The 21,849-nt window shown below is 43.5% G+C and overlaps 1 protein-coding gene across 2 annotated transcripts in view; it reads right to left on the bottom strand.

Moving 5' to 3' along the window:
- SORCS3 (sortilin related VPS10 domain containing receptor 3) overlaps positions 1–21,849 on the bottom strand; it is a 583,956-nt gene that overhangs the window by 95,868 nt on the left and 466,239 nt on the right. For both annotated transcript variants that reach the window (XM_067709471.1, XM_067709472.1), the window contains exons 8-9: positions 14,546–14,635; positions 5,488–5,667 (exon numbers count right to left, since the gene is read on the bottom strand). In XM_067709471.1, coding sequence (XP_067565572.1) covers positions 5,488–5,667; positions 14,546–14,635 — 270 coding nt within the window. The remainder of the gene's footprint in view (positions 1–5,487; positions 5,668–14,545; positions 14,636–21,849) is intronic.

Below are 21,849 nucleotides of genomic sequence, written 5' to 3' on the forward strand. Positions count from 1 at the left end.
AGCAGTGAGAGGCCCGCGTACCGCAAAAAAAAAAAAAAAAAAAAAAAAAAGGGCCATAAGAGGGAATGTCGTGAGACAATACCTTATATGTTCAATGTTCTATATCTCGATTATGGTGGTAGAAGCACATACCTCTGTCAAAACTCATAGAACCAAAAAGGGTAAATTTTACCGTACATAAATTATACCTCAATAAAAAAAATGAATGTGAAAAAAATGTATAATAGGAAGAGCCTGGGCTTTTTGGTCAAATTGACATGGGTTGGTTCAAACACAGCATCACCCTTTACTAGCTGTGTGATCTGAGCCAAGTTACCAAACTCTCTGCATCTCTGTACTCTCATAGGCACAAGAGGGAATGGCATCTCCCACAAGGAGTTACTGTAATAGATACATAAGAAAGAGTATATATATCATTAAGGGTTGTGCTGTCCAATACCATAGCCACTAGCCACACAGGGCTACTGAGAACTTGAAATGGGGTCAGTGGGACTAAGAAACTGACTTTTAATTTTAACCAATTTAAACTGAAATTTAAAAAAAACTGATACCTGATCCAGTTATTGGCCAACTTTTAAGTATGCTTGGAATAACTTGGATATGTGAATCTCCCTTTTCTACTGTAAATTTTATGAAATATAAATGCTGATCAAGTATTTCTGGTGAAAATTCAGCATATGAATTGAGATGCTTGAGAAGTGTAAAATATACCCAGGATACCGTAGACTTAGTATGACAAAAATTATAAAATATCTCATTAGTAATCTTTCATACTGAGCATATACTTAAATGACAGTATTTTGGATATTTTGGTTAAATAAAATATAATATTACAATTAATTTCACCTGTTTCTTTTTTCTCTTGATTTTAAAATGCGCGTGTAGCTTGTTATATAGTTACTCGACAATGTCAGTTTAAGGCATTACCTGGTATGCTGTTGTTAGTATTATACAGAGTTACAAGTTGGATGCTTAATCCAGGAAAATATTGAAGAAAATGCAGCAGCTCAGAGAATGTTTCTACAATATAACTGAAAGTGTTGCAAAGAACATTTGTTACCTGATTTACCAGTGGAGAACATCTAGGAAGAAATGCAGTTTATAGTTAGAGATGTGAAAAAACCACAACAGAGCTCTGTATGAAAAGAGTGTCGTAAGAATAATGGTGAACACACATAATGAACTGTATTCATTGTCAACACCAGCCTTGTTTTGATGGAATGGCTCTGTTACCTTAAAGAAGAGATCATTATTTGGCCTTCAAGAATTATTTTCTCCCCTGATTATGTAATTACAGCCATGACAAGACTGCACTCTGATGAAGGGATTGGACAGAGCACAACAGACTCCCTCTTCAGCAGGAAACTGCTCCAACAGACCAGGAAATGAACAATGCCTTGCCTTAGATTTTAGGGAGTTGGGTGGGGTTGATCCCCTTGGTCTCCAAGGTCTCTCAGTGCCAAGATCTACAAGGTGTACTTCTCAAATAAATTCTCACTTTCTTTGTCCCCTTTCCAATGTCAAGAAGAGGCTTGAGAGGTCCATGTGGAAGACAGAATGACACAGTAGTAGCTTTAATCAGTTGTGGTCAGCTCAAGCCACTTCACATCTGTGTTAACTAAAGGCATCTCAGACATTTCAGACAAGGGCAAACAGAGGTAACACCCTGTCACATTGTAATATAAAGCTTTACATTAACTTGGCATAGGCACTACCTCGCGCATACAATTATCATTTGCTAGATGTAAGGGAAAACAGAGAGAAATACCAGCCCAGAGAATAAACGCCCGACTCTTCAGTCAAGCTCTTTACTAGCATCTTCATAGCCTTTACCCCCACTATTCTCCAGGGTCATTTGACATTCTAGGAAAATGGACCTCTACTCATCAGACTCTGGTTCTCTTCTGATGCTGGACTTTACCAGGCATGCCTTTCTCCCATGCTCTAGCAGTTCATCATTTAAACCTACTCATCGGCAAGTCTCCCCAAATTCATCAAGTTAGAATTAATTTTCCTCTTAGTGAACATGCAGGAATCGCACCTCTAATACAAGTCAGACTGTGATCACTACCCTACTAGAGTCACTTACGTCTTTCCAGGAGATTTTGCGTCTCATGTACCAGCCTCATCAGGCAAAATACATTTCATGAAAGTGTGTTACTTTAGCTGAATGGAACACGAAAGCTCACTGTTTCTTCCGGCTGTATTACTCAAGGGCATTCAGAGTCCACAAAAATTATAGTCTCTTTGCTAACTGGCCATATGGTACACAATCTCAGTTTCTGTGAGAATCTCCAGTGAAGAAGGTTAAAGTCTAATGACCCCTAGAGACCAATTAGATTGGGCTTAATCTCCAAATCACAGAATGTACACCCAGGTGCAAAGCAGCATCACCCTCTAAAAACCTTCAATATGGTCATGGTCTAGATAGTGTCAGGATATAATTTATTCCCTTGGTATTAAATGCCTTCTAGAATCTGAACCCCAACTACTTATGCAGCACTCATTCTTGTCCCTGACAACCACCTATTCTACGCAATTAGACTGGCTAGCTCACGGACTTACAGATCTACACTGCCTGTCCGACTCTTGGCTTCTGTCATTCTTGACATTTGGAATGCCTTCCACTTCTTCACCTCTTCCTCCCCAGGGCAAAAGTACTGATAACCGGATTGGTAACATTGAGAAAAAGAACTGGTCTTTTACAGCACATCCCGAACTCAACTATTTTGGGGATCTGCCTGCAAAGATCACATCCTCTGCACCACAATGCTGTGGTGTTACAGAGACAGGCTTCCATGGGAGAGCTTTTTATTTTTTTTTTAAACATCTTTATTGGAGTATAATTGCTTTACAATGGTGTGTTAGTTTCTGTTTTTATAACGAAGTGGATCAGCTATACATATACATATACCCCCATATCCCCTCCCGCATGCATCTCCCTCCCACCCTCCCTATCCCACCCCGCTAGGTGGTCACAAAGCACCGAGCTGATCTCCCTGTGCTATGCAGCCGCTTCCCACTAGCTATCGTTTTACATTTGGTAGTGTATATATGTCCATGCCACTCTCTTATTTTGTCCCAGCTTACCCTTCCCTCTCCCCATGTCCCATGGGAGAGCTTTTGATTCACTACTTCTGCCTGTGACTGGATGGATGAGTTCAATTCTGGGGAGCAGTATTAGCAAGACCATTTCCTCCTACATGCTTTTCAAAGCAATAAAGCTGACATTTGATCTCCTTTTGTCTCACCCTTTGTTTCTGTCTCAAATGGTTTCATTCTTCGGCAGGTAAAAGAGGAACTTTGTTTACTGACCCCTTCAAAGCCCAACAAACTAGACTGCAAGCTCCCTGAGGGTAAGAACCCTTATCTTTCCTGCTTTCCTCATAGTCTGGAACACAATGCAGGGGCAGGATCAACCTTGATAAAAATGAATGGAGAACAAGGTCAACAGAATTGGTTTTAGGGAAGTTGCCTTGCCTAGTGTATCTTGCTTCTCTGTAGGTGCGATGACACCATGTATTTTTTTCCCCAAAAAAGACTGACTTCAGAAAGACAAAAAAAAATTATATGTATCTTGGCACATTCTTCATTTTGATTCATGTGTCACTTCAGATCAGAATGTCTCACTGTTCTAAATGACCAAGGAGTTTCAGGCACCCTGTTTTAGGAAAGGAACTGCACAGTGGCAAACTCACCCACCATATCAATAGTCAGAGAAACAGGAATTTCTCAGCTGAAAGGTCATCTGCAGCAATGTCCACCTCTCCTACTGGGCTCTGACCACAGGAGCATGAATAATCCTCTTACCTCTACAGGCTTACTTGTGCAAACAGGAATGGCCTCACTCCTGGGAACATTCATACAAACCTTCCCACAGCTGTGATCTACTGCCCAATAACAAAGGTATATTTCTGCCTCCTGGTGTGATTAGAGGCATGAAAATGTAAGCTTCCCAAAGCCATTTACACTCCTAGTCATCTCTACTAGTCTTTACAACTTTAGGAAGAAATCTAGGTCATTTCCGAAGCTGGGACCTTGTTGCTAAGGGAATTATTTCAGCACTTGTCTACGTCCTAGAAAATCAGGGTATTTCCACCCTGACATTCACTTCTCTCCTTCTTTTTAATGTACCTGCATTCACTCCATGACTTCTACCTAATAAAATAACTGGAATCTTATATGTTTCCACCACTCTTAGTAACTGAGCAGCCAACTTAGATACCAGAGTAGGGATGCGGGCACTCTGACATGCACTGCTCAGAAGAGACCACTGTCAAGCAGAAGGCCATGTGTTGATCTCTCTGCTCTGACAGGCACTCCCGCCCCTCGAAGAGGAAAACTCACGATGGAGTAGCTCAGCCATACCATCTGAGGCTACCGCCCACAACAGGCTGTCCTGCTGTGAATGAATGACCTCCACCAGCACAGTCTGTGGGGTCTGACCACAAGTCACTAGTAAATGTTGGATAATGAGACACGCCTCCTTTGCTCAAATCAATCCATCTAGTTGAAGTGGTCACTCAAGTTCTTTCACTGCGAAAGCTCACACACTAGAGGTATAAACAAGCAGTGTATCATTAGGGTCACTGAAACAATTAGTTTCTTTTTTTTTTAAATCTAGTCCCTAAATGGAATCACTTGGTTTCCTAGATAAATTATTCTTTAACTGGTGGTCACACTAAAAAAATTCAATATAAGTGGAAACTCAATAAAGGTGATCATATTAAAAAAAGATGTGGGCTTCCCTGGTGGCGCAGTGGTTGAGAGTCCGCCTGCCGATGCAGGGGATGCGGGTTCGTGCCCCGGTCTGGGAAGATCCCACATGCCGCGGAGCGGCTAGGCCCGTGAGCCATGGCCGCTGAGCCTGCGCGTCCGGAACCTGTGCTCCGCAACGGGAGAGGCCACGACAGTGAGAGGCCCGCGTACGGCCAAAAAAAAAAAAAAAAAAAGATGTAAATCACAGCCAGTTCTTCTCTATGCACAGGTGTTGGCATCTGGCAGCATTTCAGGGAAACCCTCACTCCTACCAGTGATATTTGCTTTCCTCTCCTATAAAGTTGTTCACAAAACATGATTTTCCAAATAATTTAAGGTATATAAATAGCACTAATCCCTCCACCCAGATCTCATAAAAAGAAGCACAGACTTGAAAAAAGTACTTAAGAGATCACTGAAGTCAAGTACCTTCACTTCTGGGCTGTAATTCTGCTCATACACGTAAGACATTGACTTTAGCTCCCATTTGTTGAAGGCTTATTAAGTCAACCACCACACTAGATGCTTTACAAACATTATCCCTCATTCTCACAACAATCTCATTAGATCAATATTTTATCCCCATTTTACAGGTGAGGGAATTGAGAAGGTAAGTCCCTTTCCCAAAGTTACAACTGCTAAGTGTACAGCTGAGATCTGAATTCAGGACTATCTGACTCCAATGCTTGTGTTCATACTGTCAAAATTCATGAAATCTTGGCTACATACCTCATACAATTCAATAATGATGTTTCCCATCAGACCTCTGCTGCTCTTGATGTTCTCCATGGCCAGGGTGAAGTAGATCCCACGTGTGTCTGAGATGTAGAGGTTGTACGTGTCATTCTGGTTCCATTCCTGGACAGCTGCGAACACTTGGTTCTCATTGGTACTAATGATGTGCATGTCCTATAAGAAGATGGAAGGCCTGTAAGGCAGCAGATCTTCATATCTCCTTGCCCATTGAGACCCAGAGTAATCACCATGACTTATGAAACGGCTGAGAAAAAACTTGAGTTATAGGCAATGTTAAACAATTCTGTGTCAGGCCAAGGCTATAAATTATGAGCTTCATGATTTCTGTTACTTGCTAAGTGACAGGAAGATGGGTGTAAGGGGCTTTGGTGGGTATGATTTTCCATGGCTTCAAGGGATTTATCCACTTTCATTTATTTATTTAGATGTTGGGGGTAGGAGTTTATTAATTAATTAATTTATTTTTGCTGTGTTGGGTCTTCGTTTCTGTGCGAGGGCTTTCTCTAGTTGTGGCAAGTGGGGGCCACTCTTCGTCGCGGTGCACGGGCCTCTCACTGTCGCGGCCTCTCTCGTTGCGGAGCACAGGCTCCAGACGCACAGGCTCAGTAGTTGTGGCTCACAGGCCTGGTTGCTCTGCGGCATGTGAGATCCTCCCAGACCAGGGCTCAAACCCATGTCCCCTGCATTAACAGGCAGATTCTCAACCACTGGACCACCAGGGAAGCCCCCACTTTCATTTTTTATTTTTATAACTGAAAGTTGGTCTTTGCTAACGGAGACATACAACCTTGCAAGAGGAAACCCACACGTGCAAAAATGACAGGTCCTATCCCTTCATTAGATCTTCATTTATGATTTCAAACTTTTTAGGGTAACGGTTTTCATGCCTTTTTTTGGAATCTTCAGATGGGGATGGCAAGAAAGGTGGCACAGAGGCATAGCCGATGGGTGGGGCTCTGGGCTTCCAACTCTGCTGGAAACAGAGCAGCACTACTGAGATCTGTTATGTCCTGGAGTTCTGTGTAATATTTTAGGAGTAAAAGGTGAGGGGGGTTCTGCTGCTAATACAGTAATGTTTGAAAACCACAGATATACAGGTAAGGATACTCACTCTAGAATTTAGTGTTCTGGGTCATAATATAAGCTCTGCTATAAATCAGCTGTATGATATTGGATGCGTCAGTCTCCCTGAGCTTCCATTTTCTCACTGAAAGAGTGAAGAGGTTGGGCTACCAATAAAAATAGCTAACATCTGGGCACATTCTAAGTCATCTAAATGTATTATTTCAATTTAAAAAATCCAATAATTCTACAATGGAGGTAGTATGATTATTCCTGTTTTACAGAGGAGTCAACTAAGGCACGCAGAGGTTTACCAACTTGCTTCAGGTTACGTAACTCGTTAAGTAGCCGAACCATGTTTTGAACCTCTGTGATATGACTCTCACCTAATTGTTAGCTTCTAACTATTTGTATATACAGCCCCTAAATCAGAAGTTGCAAACCAATGACCCATGAAATGAATATGAATCACAATTGTTTGGTTTGACCATAACCTCTGTCAAATACCTGAAAATGTAGTATTTTAGGTAGAGTCAGACTCATTGGAGTCTTAGCCCTACATATCTATGATCTGCCCTTATATATTACTGTTAACTTCTTGGTCCCTGAAGCCACTTTAGTTTGTATTCCTGGACTGGGTCATTTCTAAAATTAAATCTAATAGTTCAGAATTCAAAATCGGTTTTAAAAGCCAGTTTGCATATGTGGCTAGGCACTGTACAAAGATTACCACAAACTCAAGTCATTACCTAAGGATCTTACACTGTCAGGAAGAAATGTTAGCCTGGATAGATATCGGACTGAATAAAAGCAGTTTTAAACATGTATAACTATACAGGTGTATATGCCAAAGAATAATATCATCCCAGGAAAGCAAAAAGAGAGGCACCCTTGTCACTGTGGCCAAAAGCACTGGTAATAGGGACACAGGCAAGTGGAGTGACAGTAAGTAAATAACTAGGGTGGATCTAGCCTTCACCTTATTTGACAACCCTTCCCAGAAATGGTTTCGCCAAAAAAGGAGGCAGCAATGTCTCTAATGTCAGAACCACGCAGAGCTCCTCCATGCTAATTGTACAAAGAAGCAAACTCATCTGGACAGCTGGGAGGGGGCAAAAGTGAGAAAGTGAGCTCTGGATCTTTCACTGGAGATTCTCTGTCAGATCTCAGCCTCTAGCCTTGGACTCCCTAGGTCACCTTGACTGAGACCTCATTTGCTCATTTGTGCTTTCACACCTTGTAGAATTACAGGTTCCTGCTGAGGTGCCTGAAAATGGAAATAAGGCTTACTCTTAAAAACCATGTGATGGGGCTTCCCTGGTGGCGCAGTGGTTGAGAGTCCACCTGCTGATGCAGGGGACATGGGTTCGTGCCCCGGTACGGGAGGATCCCACATGCTGTGGAGCGGCTGGGCCCATGAGCCATGGCCGCTGAGCCTGCGCGTCCGGAGTCTGTGCTCCGCAACGGGAGAGGCCACAGCGGTGAGAGGCCCGCGTACCGCAAAAAAAAAAAAAAAAAACGTGAGGAAGTCATGCTGTGTGGGGTGGAATGAAAGCCCAAGAACCCAGTAGGAGGGGAAATAGCAGCTGCAGGAAATATGGATTTAATTCACTTTACCTGTTAAAAATGCAACAGAAATGCCTGGCTTTCCCCAGATGTTTTGGTCATAAAAATGAACGAGCTAAGTTATTTTAGACTAAACTAATGTAAAAGAAGTGAGGGGGGAAAAAACAACTTCAAACACTGGGGCATGGTCAGCATCAGAGGCAGCCAGATTTGCTGTGAGTGCATCTTAGTTTAGACCTGCACTGGGACTATGTTACCTGGTGAGCAGGTATTCCAGGCTCCAGGATGAGAGACTACTCTCTAGTATATAGAATTACGGGATGTCCACTCGAGAAATCCTTAATTTATCCAAGTCACTTAGCTAATAAATTATATTACTAAGATTTGAACCTAAGACTATCTGAATAAAGAGGTTAAAGTCCTTACCAGTGGGGGCATATTCGGTGTGTATCAAAATGACCTGGCGATCCTAACAGCATGCAGACTCATGGGTCCCAATGCCTGAGATTCTGATTCATTAGGTCTGGTTGTGGAGTCTTAGATTCTGCCACCTGAGCAAGCCCTCCAGATGATTCTAGTGCATACAATCTAGGGAATCACTTTTTGAAAAACTCTGAACTATGTGCCCTGTCTCCTAATAGGTCTTAGAGTTGAATAGGGGTCAACCAATAATGAGAATATTAAGTCTTCCAGAACAAAGAAAAGCATCATTAGTTAAAAATGGTCCTATAGGAATCTGAATGACAATAAAGCTTATTTCTTTCATCTTGCTACCCTAATTTAACTCCAAAGCATGTGTCACTTCCTTATTAAAACAATTATAAACAACACTGCCCCTACATCCTCCCAATACAGTCACTAGGGAGAATCATGGTTGCTTTTTGAAAATCTAAACCTATGACTTCCTAGGTGAACAATAGTAAAAATACTTCCGTGTTATTGAAACATTTTCTTATAATTCGGGCCTAATGTAACTTCACTCATTACAGAAACACCTATGTTATTAAGCATTTGCTATGTGCCAAACACCATATATAAATACAGACAGGAACAAAACGTGGAACCTGACCTCAAGAATATGCCCATCTGGTGGTGGAGACATCACAGACTCAGGTGGCCTTTCGTGAACTTGACTAAGGACTACAATAGACGTGCTGAAAACGGTGAACACAGGCTTACAGGTGAGAGACAGGTGGAGTATTCAAGGGAATGTATGGAACTTGGAATAACCTGAAGGCAATATTCCTCTGAGGGAGGTGAGGATAGACAGTGGCCACATCATAAGGGGTTCTGTACGGCACACCGAAGTTCTACCCTGAAAGGAAGTACAAAGCTGACACAAGATTTGAAGCAGGAGAAAGGGAGGATTAGAGTTGGTTAATTAATGCATAGACTTTGTTGAAGATGATCAAGTTCATTATATGATAATATCAAATGTGGAAGCATTGTGAAGAGTGGATTTAAATGGGGCAATGCTAGAAGGAAGGGAGAAGGCTTAAAAGGTCATCGCAACCATCTAGGCAGTAATACACAAGGGCCTGAACTGAAGTAGATTCTCTATGAGAACTCTACGAAATGAACTTGTGAGATATTAAGAAGGTATAATCTACAGAAGGGAGAAGGACACATCTTGAATATCTCAGATACCTGAATAACAAAATTTTCTGCTTTTTATTTAGAGGATTCATTACAATCAAAATTAACAATCACTTCTATAATTATTTGTGTGATATCTGCCTCTCTCATTAGACTATAATGAGTTCTCAGATGGCAGACACTATGTCTCTCTTATTTGTCACTTTATTTTTAGTGCTTACCAGAGTATCTAGCACATGGTAGACATCCAACAATAGTTTACTGAGTAAATAAATGGAGTAAGTAAGTAAATAAATGGAGTAAGTAAATAAAAGGAGGAGATATAAGGGCCGAAAGGTAGAGACTCTGAGCTCAGTTGTTAAACGGGTTCTTTAAGGGAATGTACCTCGAATAGGCAGTTAACGATATAGTTCAGAGTTTAATGGAGAGATATCTGCTGGGGCTGTGGATATAGGAGTCATCAGTGTGAAGAGAAGGGATGAGGTCACTCAGGAACCATGAAGAATGCAACGGGAATTTAGGAACATCCCCACTTCAGGGATGGCAAGGGAAGGGGATCCAGAAAAGGAAACCAGGAGTAAAACACTGCCAAAGCGAAGAGTATCACGGGTGGATTTTTTTCCCCCGACAGTGTCAGATACTCCAGAGAGTTTAAAAAAAAAACAACAAAAGATAAAGATGTAGAGACGTCTAATTGGATTTGGCATGCAGGTAGCCACTGGTTACAACGGCTAGCAGATTTTTGTTGTTGTTGTTGTTGTTGTACGTGGGCCTCTCACTGTTGTGGCCTCTCCCGTTGCGGAGCACAGATTCCGGACGCGCAGGCTCAGCAGCCATGGCTCACGGGCCCAGCTGCTCCGCGGCGTGTGGGATCTTCCCGGACCGGGGCACGAACCCGCGTCCCCTGCATCGGCAGGCGGACTTTCAACCACTGCGCCACCAGGGAAGCCCCCAGCTAGCAGATTTTTAACGGGACAGTGGAGAGATGGATGTGGGAGAGCTGAGGGCAACTAGCAGTAGGTTCAAGAGTGAATAGAAAATGAGAAAACAGGTTAAAACTACAGATAGCTTTTTAAGAAGAGAGGCCATGACACAGCAAGGAAGGATAAATCAGTATTCGGGGAAATGTAAAAATTAAGGACAATTTTCCTAAGGAAATTAAGGAAAGGTTAACATTACTGTCATTATCATTATAATAAATTATCTAAAACATATTTCCCCCTGTTCTCTTTCATTATTCAAAGTGGGATTAACTGTATTCTACTGTCAAAAACAAACCAAGACTCAGGTAAGGAGAGAGTTGATTGGAAAAGACTATTGGAATAGGGGAAACACTCTGATCAAAGTATTTGCAAGCACCTCAGAGTGAAGGCAGAAAAGAATTACTCGTATTGGGAGAAGTAAAGCAAGGCTAGAATGAACTGCGGGGAGTGGGGTAAGGAGTAGTTAAACAGGAAATTGTTTTCCTTAGGGTCAAGCGATTCTCTTAAGGAGAAAAGCCAGACTTAAGTCTGGTCTAGTCAAATTAGCAGGCACTTTGTCCAGATTGGTCAGTGGGGACAAACAGTTCAGTGAATCATTTATGAGACAAAGAACAGGAATCTGGTCTTGCCAGAGGTAAATACGGGGCACATTTAAGAGAAGGGGAGTTCTTTGCAGTAAGCCATATCCAGGAACACAAAAGCGTGGGGGGATTTCTTAAATGTTGCTGTTTCCAGGAGCTTGGGGCTCAAGTCAAGCGCAACGTTGTTACCGCCAAACTGAGCTCCGTACAGAAACAAACAAACCAACACGAAACAATTTTTTCTCTTGCAGAAATGACAGAGTAGCGAGTTAAGAACAAGTCCAGAATCTAAGAGGCAAGAGGAGGTCTTTGAGACTCAGAGGGGTCCAGTGAGACAGAGCAAGAGCGGCCTGGGACACGACCCCACCCCACGAGGAACTCGCCCAACAGGCTAAGAGCGTCAGTAGTATTTCCCCTGGAACACAATCACTGCTTAGACTTGCCCAGCACTTTACACTTTACCAACAATGAGCCATTTGCTGCATCCTTACAACTTTGCCAGATGGAATGGTATTATGATGCCCATTCTACAGATGAGAAGACCTGGGCTCACAGATGAGCAGCAGGCAGAGCTGGAATGAAAGCCCTGGGTTTCTGCTCTTGAGCTCCATCTCCTTTTCCCCGAGGCTGCCATGGCTTCTGTCATCTCTCTCCAAGCCCTCCGCAGGTGCGTGCTCTACACGGCCATCGGCCTGAGACTCAGCGCCAACCCAATGCCCAGGGGCTGGGTTATTGAGGACTCAGCACAAGGCTGCTGCTCTTAATAATGTCACTCTTTATTAATGGCCTTCATCTCCTTCCCTGCAAAACACTCTGAAGCCATGGAGTGCCCCAGGAGAGTGTATTCTGCACAGTCAGCTGGGAGTAGAGGTGGGAGGGCCATGATGATGGGCAGATCTGCCATGTTTCTGTTTCTAAGCAAGATGCCCAGCAGCAACTGCAGCACAACGTGGAACAGCAACAACTTGCTTAAAAGCCATTTCCAGGGCTTCCCTGGTGGCGCAGTGGTTGAGAGTCCGCCTGCCGATGCAGGGGACACGGGTTCGTGCCCCGGTCCGGGAAGATCCCACGTGCCGCGGAGCGGCTGGGCCCATGAGCCATGGCCTCTGAGCCTGTGCGTCCGGAGCCTGTGCTCCGCAACGGGAGAGGCCACAACAGAGAGAGGCCCGCGTACCGCAAAAAAAAAAAAAAAAAAAAAAGCCATTTCCGTTTCTAAACGATGGAAATCACCCATCTCCCTCCACCCACTCCGTCCTCACCTCCTCGGCCCAGGCTATGAAAACCCGGCCAAGGCCGATGAATAAAGGGGATCGATAACCATCCAGCTATCTTCACGCCAGCCCTCATGTTAATGAGAAGCTGCTCCGGATAAAGTTCGTCGAAGGGGCTGCATGGATGGTAGTCTACCACAGTAAACTGCCATGGGGTTGCTAATCAGTGATGGAGGGTTCTAGGGTTGTGACTGACGCCAGGCTTCATGTATCCCCACCTGCAGCCACACTGCCCAGGGAAGCAAACTGTTTGCTTTTCTGAAAAGTTTAAAAATACATAAAACAGGCATACAGACAAGAGGCAAAATAAGCCCTACATGGAGAAATGTGGTTTGGAAAGTTCCTGAAACTCTTTTCCTGGGCCAATCCATGGAAATCACCAGGTTGCCGCTAAGGGTCATTCTCCTTTAGAAAGAACATGGTCACGAACTTCCTCATCTTCTGCAAGCAGGGATACCTCTTTCCTGCTTGGGTTTAGAATATCTGATGGGTACACCCTGCAAGCGGAGTCCTATACAATGGGCCTAGAAAGCCAATCACAGGGACATTAGAGAAAATGAGAAATTAATGCCCATGGCCCCTGAGGCTACTTCCCATGGTCCCTGTGAATTTCATCAGCCTCTCCACTTCTCTCTGTGCAACCCAGTCTCTCAATATAGTTTTCCAGTTTGTTAAATGAACCATACTCTCTCTCAAAATCGGGCCAGTATATGTATTTTCTACCAGCTTCCCGAACACTTGCTTGCAGGGTTAACTCCTTATCTGTCTTGAATCATCTTAAGCATCACTTTCTTTAGGAAACTCGTCTTCTCTACCCATATTTGGTGAGCTCCAACTATCATGTCACAATGGCCCTTGAACTTCTGTACCTATAATACTCCCTACACCCACAGTTGCTTGTTCAGTGTCTCTTCTCTACGAGAATACAAGCTCCATTACGGCAGGGAACGTGTGTATCTTATTTACCACTCTAACCACAGAGCTTAGTTCAGTGCCTGGCACAGAGTAAAAACTTAAATGGAAGAAAGAATAGATCGATGGGTGAATAAATGAAGGAACAAATGAATGAATGGGTATGTGCATGCTTATATGAATAGGTGAAAGTATAAAAGCAACCAGGGGTAGGTGGTTATCCACCTTCTTATCCCATAATCCCTACTACCTCTGTACTCATTTCGCCTTTCATGATACGTTTCCTAGCACCAACTTAGAGATCCAAGTCTTTGTACCATTACATTTGATACATGTCCAACCTGAGACTTTGCTTCTTTGCAGCCTTAATAGGTGATGCAACTAAAGCCCTCCCACATTCATACCGAGGTTCTAAGATCTGTCTCCTCCCAGAAGCCATTGTTCACAGGGGATGAGGTCCACAGAGTAAGTTTTATGATTTTCCAATACAGGAGTTAAAATGTCATGAGTTGATATTAATTTTATAGTAAATTATTCCTTTTTAATTACTCATAGTGGCAGAAGGGAGTGGAAATACAGGCAGTGCATTTATATTTAGCATTGAAGGGTAGAGAAAAGCAAGAAAGCCATGAGACTAACCTGTCCACATCTATCTATCTATCTATCTATCTATCTATCTATCTATCTATCTATCTACCTACCTACCTATGGTTTCTGCCTGGACCATTCTAAGCCTGGCCCTCTACTTGTCAATAAGGCCCTTGTGAAAGGGAGGCGCCCTCAGAAGAGATTGCAAAGCTAGTGTTCCTTTCACTACCAGTCCTGGGAAATGACCCAAGATTATACTGGATGTTTGAATCATGGGAAATCAAAGCTCTTGCCTGTGCACCCTGCTGAGAGGGGAACACAGAACCCAGATTCAGCGACATCAGCAGAGGCTAGACCCCACAGTGGTTAAGTGCGGCTGAATGCCAGCTGTCTCCCAGGCAGGGATCAAACCTTCTGCAGCCCAACAAGGCAGCCTCTCCCCAGAGGACCCAGGGGAGCAGGTGGTGCGTACCTTGGGCAGCGAGTACTTGGGCAGCTTTATCTGAGTGAAGGCTTCTCTTCGGTAAGACACGTAGTAGCTGGCTCTTCCACCAGTTGTTACCTGTATCATGGGGAAAACACAGAAGGTCAGATGGAGCTACGGATCACGGCACAAGGTGGAAAGCAGTAGCCTCTCTATCAACAGCCACAGTAGGTTTGTAACAACCTTTTAGGAAATATTCCCTGTTGGCTTTGGTCCTCCAACCCCACAGTGCCCTGAGTTGCTCCTATAGCACAGCACCTAGACAATAAGTGAGTAATTCCGACAGTCTTCCCCTGCGGCTGGCAATGTCTGTGAGAGCAGGGGCTCTGTACTCTGTCACGGTGTTCTGAATACATACACACTTAATAAATATTTTCAACTGAAAACAGAGAAGCTACTATGTCTGCTGTACCCGTGATCTATATATTCTTTTTTTTTCAACAGCTTTTCATCCACTGCAATGATGACATGATTGTCAAAGAAAATTTGTTTTGCATCTGAACAATTACTATTGCTCAAAGCCTTATTACTTTGGAATTAATTTCACTACCTCTCTGAGCACAATTATTTTCCTTCCTATTTACAAATCCACGCATTGAGCAGATACTTACTGATTCTTTCCATGTGTTAGTTCATTAAAGGCATCAAAAGTCAGAGAAAGGACTCTGGATTTGAAAGTCAGAAATCTTATGTCTGAGTCTCAGTCCTACTAGCTCATGGCAGGGGGAGTCAACATCTGAAACCTCACTTGGCAACAGACGGATTCTTAGAGGAACCTGGAAACCACTCCAAGAAAGGGTCCCCTGGCCTGGGCTTGCTGGAAAGTCTCGCCAACATGGCATAGCTCTGCAGATGGCAGCTCTTGGCCCAATGATCCTAACTCAGGGGAAATTAATATTCACAGGAGAAGACAACATAGGCTGCTCAGAGAAAATAACAGGAGGACAGTAGCAACCAGGCTGCTGTGCTGAGGAAGCAATCACTGGAAGCCCAGGCTCCTGCTGAAGATAGGCCAGTCCCCTGACCCTGGTCCAACCCCAGTGCCCGCCCACAGCGGCTGCTGGGAGCAGGGGGCGTATAACTTCTCTACTGAAAGCCACCCATCGCTCCTCACTCTAAGAGATGGCATTTCCCGTGGCTCTCTCTTGACCTGCGCAGATTGCAAGCCCACAAAGCAGGCCCCACAAGCTGCCAGGTAGAACAGATGTTCGAGTCAGTGTGAAGGCAGAGCCTTGGGAAAAACTTGGTGCAAAGTCTTAGGCTTTGAACCAAGAGGAGAGACTGGTTTCCCCCTGATGGTCACTGCTATCCTTACGTCTCTATTTTCTAATTAGAATCATTCTTATCTTGTATTCCAAGACTTTTTTTTTTTTATAAGACATCTGTTCTGAAGCCATATTGCTCCGTGTTGGCTTACAGGTGGGGTGTTGACAGATTAAGACCAATGAGTTGCTGAGAAGTCTTTTGTTTTTCTTTTTTAAATACATCTCAACTACATAGAATCAGATTAAAATATAACCCTTGGTTCTAAGCACAGTCACCATGAGTCCTGGCATGATCCTATTTATTCGCTTCTTTAATTTGGTTTTATTTCTAATTATAAAACCAACACATATAAACGTACCTGCAAACCCAAGAACTAGATCAGTAGTTTTTAAACTTCAGCATGCATCAGAATCGCCCAGAAAGCTCGTTAAAACTCAGACTGCTGGGCCCCACCCACAGAGCCTCTGATTCAATCAGTCTGGGATGAGGTCCAAGAATTGTCTTTTCTAATAAGTTCTAGGTGATGCTGATGCTGCTGGTCTGGGGACCACACTTGGAGCAGCACAGAACAAGAACTTCAGTGCCAACTGACATACACCTCTATGCCGCTGTGCTCCTCGCCTGTCCTGACCCCTGCCTCCCTCTGCGATGTAGCCACTTCCCTGAATTTTGTGTTTACAGTGATAATAAAGTCTTTTTAAAATTAAGGTGAAATTCATACAACATCAAATTAACCATTTTAAAGTGTACAATTCGGTGGCATTTAGAACCTTCTCAATGTTGTATGACCACCACCTCTGACATAGTTCTAAATCATTTGCATCATCCCCACCCAAGAAGACCTTTTACCCAGTGATAAAGTTTTTAAACCCCCAAATATATCCTCTGGTCTCCCATCATGCACTTGACAATCAGCTCTCCACAGAACATCCTGAAGTTCACCAACCTCACCCTTAGTGAATTAGACCAGGGTCAGAATCCCGTGACTAATGCTGGCCAGAGGTCAGCAATTAAAAGCAGCATTTCCCCCGAAGACCCAGTCACCTCCACAGGGAACAAGATGACAGCACCACCAGGCTTCTTATCAGCACCACAGAGCAAGGCAGGGCCCCCTGGGGTTTCTAACTTACCAAGGGCCAAAGGAGAACAGAGTGGTCCCCTTGATAGGGTCCCGCTGACCTGACTCTGGAACTCAGCCCAGCCATGCCTGTATGGCCCTGTGCAAGCACAGATTCTCTCTCTCTCTCTCTCTCTCTCTCTCTCTCACACACACACACACACACACACACACACACACACACACACAGAAGCTCACACACACAACCTGGGAGAGTTTCTGCTTAAATAAAGCATGAAGATGGAATTACACTTCAGAACTACCATGGGATAATCTAAAATATTAAAGGGCTGCACGAAGGCCAAGGAGCCCAGAGGTTCCCCAGTACCTCTGATGCCACAGCATTCCCCAGCGACATCAAGTTGGCTCCTGCAGCTCCGCCTCTGTCCTGGCCGTCCACTCTCTGTACTGCAGAAACCTCAGTGTAAGGCCCCGGAGTTCATGGAAGGGTTGTGGATGCCACCGATTCATTATAACTTCTCCCTCCTCTCATCTCCTGAATTTTGTTATTTCCATTTCTACAGCACTTTCGACATTCACTCTTGTGGTGTACATATACCTATAATGGTCCCTCCATGTCTTATTATAAGGGTGTAACTTCTTGATTACTAAGTAATGCTGGTCTCACGGCAGGCAATCAGTGGATGCGTGATGATAAAAAAAAATGATAAAACTGTCATCAATCGGGTTCATCTACCACGCTCCAGGACCTCCCTTCCATAAATTATCTAGTTTAATCCCATTGACAACCCTGCAGAGTCTATAAGATATGGAATGACTTGCCCAAGATAAGACAAATATCAACCTAGTAAAGATTGGCTCTAAACCTGTTCTCCTCCTCCTGTGACTGAGACGAATCCTCTATTCATCTTACTCATGTCAACAATTGTAACATTTCCTTAATTCCAACATCTTTAAGAAAATTTTTTTAAATCTCTGTAATTGACTTGTGTGTATATGTTTGTGTTTCCTCATATTCCCAGAGAATCAGCCATGACATTGACACTGCATCTTAAAAATGATGTCTTCTTAGAAGAGAAGTGAGGTAATAAAAACAACAGGAATAGTAATCACCATGCAGTGAGAAAACATATTACGTGGAAGATGCTACAGTAAGCAGTTTATAAACCATACTTCATTTGCACTTATATATATACATATATATATATTCATGACATGTAGAGGAGATATATGTATGTGTATATATATATATATGCTCCCCAGGTCAGGACATTGAGGCTGAGAGAGGTCACTAATTTGCCCAACATCATACAACCTTTCATTGTCCCAGCCACTGTACAACTCCAGCCTATGCTTAAAAATTTAACTAGGAATGAGCACATCTCCAAAGCGGCAGGCACAGGGCAGGAAGTCAATACTTACTGACTGAACAATGAGTTGTGGTTCATTCGCTTAAACAGAGAGCCTCTGAGTTCGATTTTCTCCATTGTTTAGTGGGTACACGGTGGCTGCGGAGAAGAACTCCATCCCTGCCCAGTCCCTGCTGGTCACAGGGACTTATCTCCAAATAGAAGTTCTAGCATATTCCCCCTTAGGAGCAGAGTCCTCCCAGTGCTGGAATGATACCAGCCTAGTGCCTTTGCTGCCTCTCCGCTATTATTTGTGTGGTTCTCTGGCAATCACACAAGGAAGGAATAAAGTTTAGCGCCTATTAATCTATTTTGATGAACTTTTCTCTTCCTTACAAGCAAATTTGCTGGCACTGTAAATCCCAGAGATTATTACTACTTTCCCTTTCAGTGACACCTTTTATTTTACATTTGATGGATGTCATCCAATTATTTGCTCTGGGACCATCAGTCATGCTAAACACAGCATTAGCTGGGCCTCTTCCTTACTAATGACTGGCTCGTTAAGCTGATTTTCTGGATTTCCATTTTACAGGTTTAATTGGGCTCCTGGCCAGTGAAAATGATTCCTTTGGACAAATACATTGGCCGTTAAACACATCTGTCTCCGCTGACTTGTTCCCACGCCTGCCGTAACCAAGTCTAAACTGACATCTCCTATATTTTTGTCACTTCTCCTTGCTTCTAGATGATGGCTTGCCCTGCAGGAGAGAGAGAAATTTGCCCCCCAAAATGGAACCAGAGGGCCTTGAGTCATATTGAGCCTGCTTCTTCCATAGATAGAAGAGAACTTCTAGTGTCTCTAGAATTCATAAGTGGGCACAGGTAATCTGAGAAGAGAAGCAGAAACTAATATTTTCGAATATCTATCATGTGATGAGTGCTTTAGATCCACAATACTATTCAATATCCACAATAATTATTACTGTTATTATTGTTAAAACTATTATTAGTACCCTACAAGGTAAAAGTATCAATAATATCATGTTTTCTGAGCATTTATTAAATACCAAGCACTATTCTTCTGTACGTACCAGCTTTCTGCTTTATGGTCAGAGGAGAAATTGAGGCATAGGGAACTTACACAACATACTCAAAGACACACAGCAAGTAACTGGTGGAGCTGGGATCTGAACCCAAGTTTATCCGACTGCAAAGTTTATGCTGGTCCCTCAGACTATGTGAGGTTTCCAAACCTCTCTATGGAAGGGAATGGATCCCAGGTCATTCAGTTCTCAATTTCCTCGATAAGATGCCCACCAACAAGGCAGATCTTTCTCTGGTAGGGTTCATGTCAATTTCCCAGACCTGAGAAATCAATGCTCTATTGTTACACAGGAGTGAATAGTGCTGCTGTTGAAACTGGTGAATAAGGGCTTCCCTGGTGGCGCAGTGGTTGAGAGTTCGCCTGCCGATACAGGGGACACGGGATCGTGCCCCGGTCAGGGAAGATCCCACATGCCGTGGAGCGGCTGGGCCCATGAGCCATGGCCGCCCAGCCTGCACGTCCAGAGCCCGCGCTCCGCAACGGGAGAGGCCACAGCTAAATTCAGCTCACACGAGAGCTGCTGCCCTCACAGGAAGTGACATTTAGAAGCCTTTCCAGCTAGAAGACCTTGCTGGGTCCAGTACGATGTGAAGAACCTGTCCAAGCCAAGAGAAATGACCATCTTTATAGGCATACGTTAGTTATTTCTCACGCAGCCCTTGCATTGTTTCCTCCTCCTTAGAAAATGAGAGGGAACAGCGGAGTGTTATGATGCACAATTAACTTTTCCAATTTCTTTGCTCATTAATTCTATTCAGATTATTTAAAATAAGTCTTGATGTTGTTAGGCCTTTCTCTTCCTCTCCACCTACATAATTCCTTTAAAGATCATATTTCTTCTTTAAGAACAAAGAAACAGGCTTCTGACTACCAGGCCATAGGAGTCAGTAAATAGCCATGGGTCTCATTAGGATGCAGCTTTAAGTGTCAGGATGGCTTCTACACGGCAGGTTCTGTCGTCTCTGTCATCTTGAGCTCATTTTCTGAAAGCGCTCTGCTAAGACACTACACTATGTGTCTGAATCAAACCCGTGTTCAGCATTTAGAACAAGACACCTATCAGCAAGCCGTCTCCTCTGCTAGACTTTCATGCTGAATTTAGTGTTTGTCAAACTGGTGTTTGCTCGTTTTATGTCCTAGAGGCTCTGGGATATTAATGCAATATGCAGTTTTATCTGCCTGTTTCTAGAAAGAGTGGATCTAACGCCTACCACAGCACTCCTGCTGAGGCTGAACCTCTTTGAAACAGATTTGCCCATAAAATTTTTTATCGGGCCCCTAACATAGCCCCAGAATAGCTTTACCAAGAATAGATGTGGGATAAGATAGTTGATGTGAAGCCAATATTGCTCTCTCCCTCTCTGTATGAGGGATGTGTGTGTGTGTGTGTGTGTGTGTGTGTGTGTGTGTGTGCGTGCGCGCATGCGCACGCGTGTGCTTGTAGGGCCGGTGTTGGAGGGAAGACATGCACTGAGGTTGCCAGCGCACTATTGGCCAAAAAATACTGACAAATCAACTTCCACTTTCACCAGTCCTGCCAAGAGACTTCTTGGGGGCTTCACTGCCTATGGGGAATGCTAGGAAGGTAGAGAAAAGGTGATGAGTTAGAAAAGCATGGGACCAAGACCATGTCTAGATCTAGACCACACAAACAAGAAGAACCAGTAGGCCTGACTCTCTGAGGCTGTTTTTTCAAATATAATAAAGGAGCTGGGCTTGATAAGTTTCCAATTACATATTTTCAAAGAAGACTCTTCTGGTTTTTAAGCATTCTAGCACATTGGCTGGGATCCCAGACTTGTGTTTGAATCCTGCTTCTGCCATTTGCTGGTTTGGTGACCTTGAACAGGTAATTTAGCCTTCCCAATTTTTTCTTCTGGAGAATGGAGACATTAAGGCACGTTATCATGAGGAATGAATCTACCATGGCATGTAAAGAGTTTTAGCCCTATCCCTGACACATCCTAAGTACTCAATGCATATTACCTGTCTCTGCTGAACTAGAGGCACAGATGCCTGTATCAGTCTAATGTCTTAGAGGACTTAGGGTGACTGACCATGGCAACAGTTTATATGTAAGCTGGAGGCTGTTCAGAAAGTGTCAGGGTTGCCACATGGGCTACCTGGTCAGAATCGACCAGGGATAGAACACTGAAATTCTTCTTGTTGCCCTCAGCAAGGATGACTTTGTAGAGAAGACCACCTATGGAGACCACAAAGTCAACGTGTTTTGTGCCAGAGATCTGACCATTAAGCAGCTGCAAGTCTTATCTTCACGTTTTAGCTTTTACAATTTAAAAGGAAGGGAAGAAGTTCTTGGGATGCCCACTTGACCCTGCAAAATGGAAGTTCATTGTCTTTCCTCTGCTAGTCTTGTTGGGGGATAAAAAGGCAAAGAAAATAAGTGCAACAATAAAAAAAGAACTGATATGGATTTGAACTGTCATCCTGGAGTATAAAATTTGGAAGCGTTCGAATATTCCCAGTTAAT

Source organism: Pseudorca crassidens, chromosome 16, assembly GCF_039906515.1.
Source record: "Pseudorca crassidens isolate mPseCra1 chromosome 16, mPseCra1.hap1, whole genome shotgun sequence".
In the NCBI taxonomy this organism is placed as follows: Eukaryota; Metazoa; Chordata; class Mammalia; order Artiodactyla; family Delphinidae; genus Pseudorca; species Pseudorca crassidens.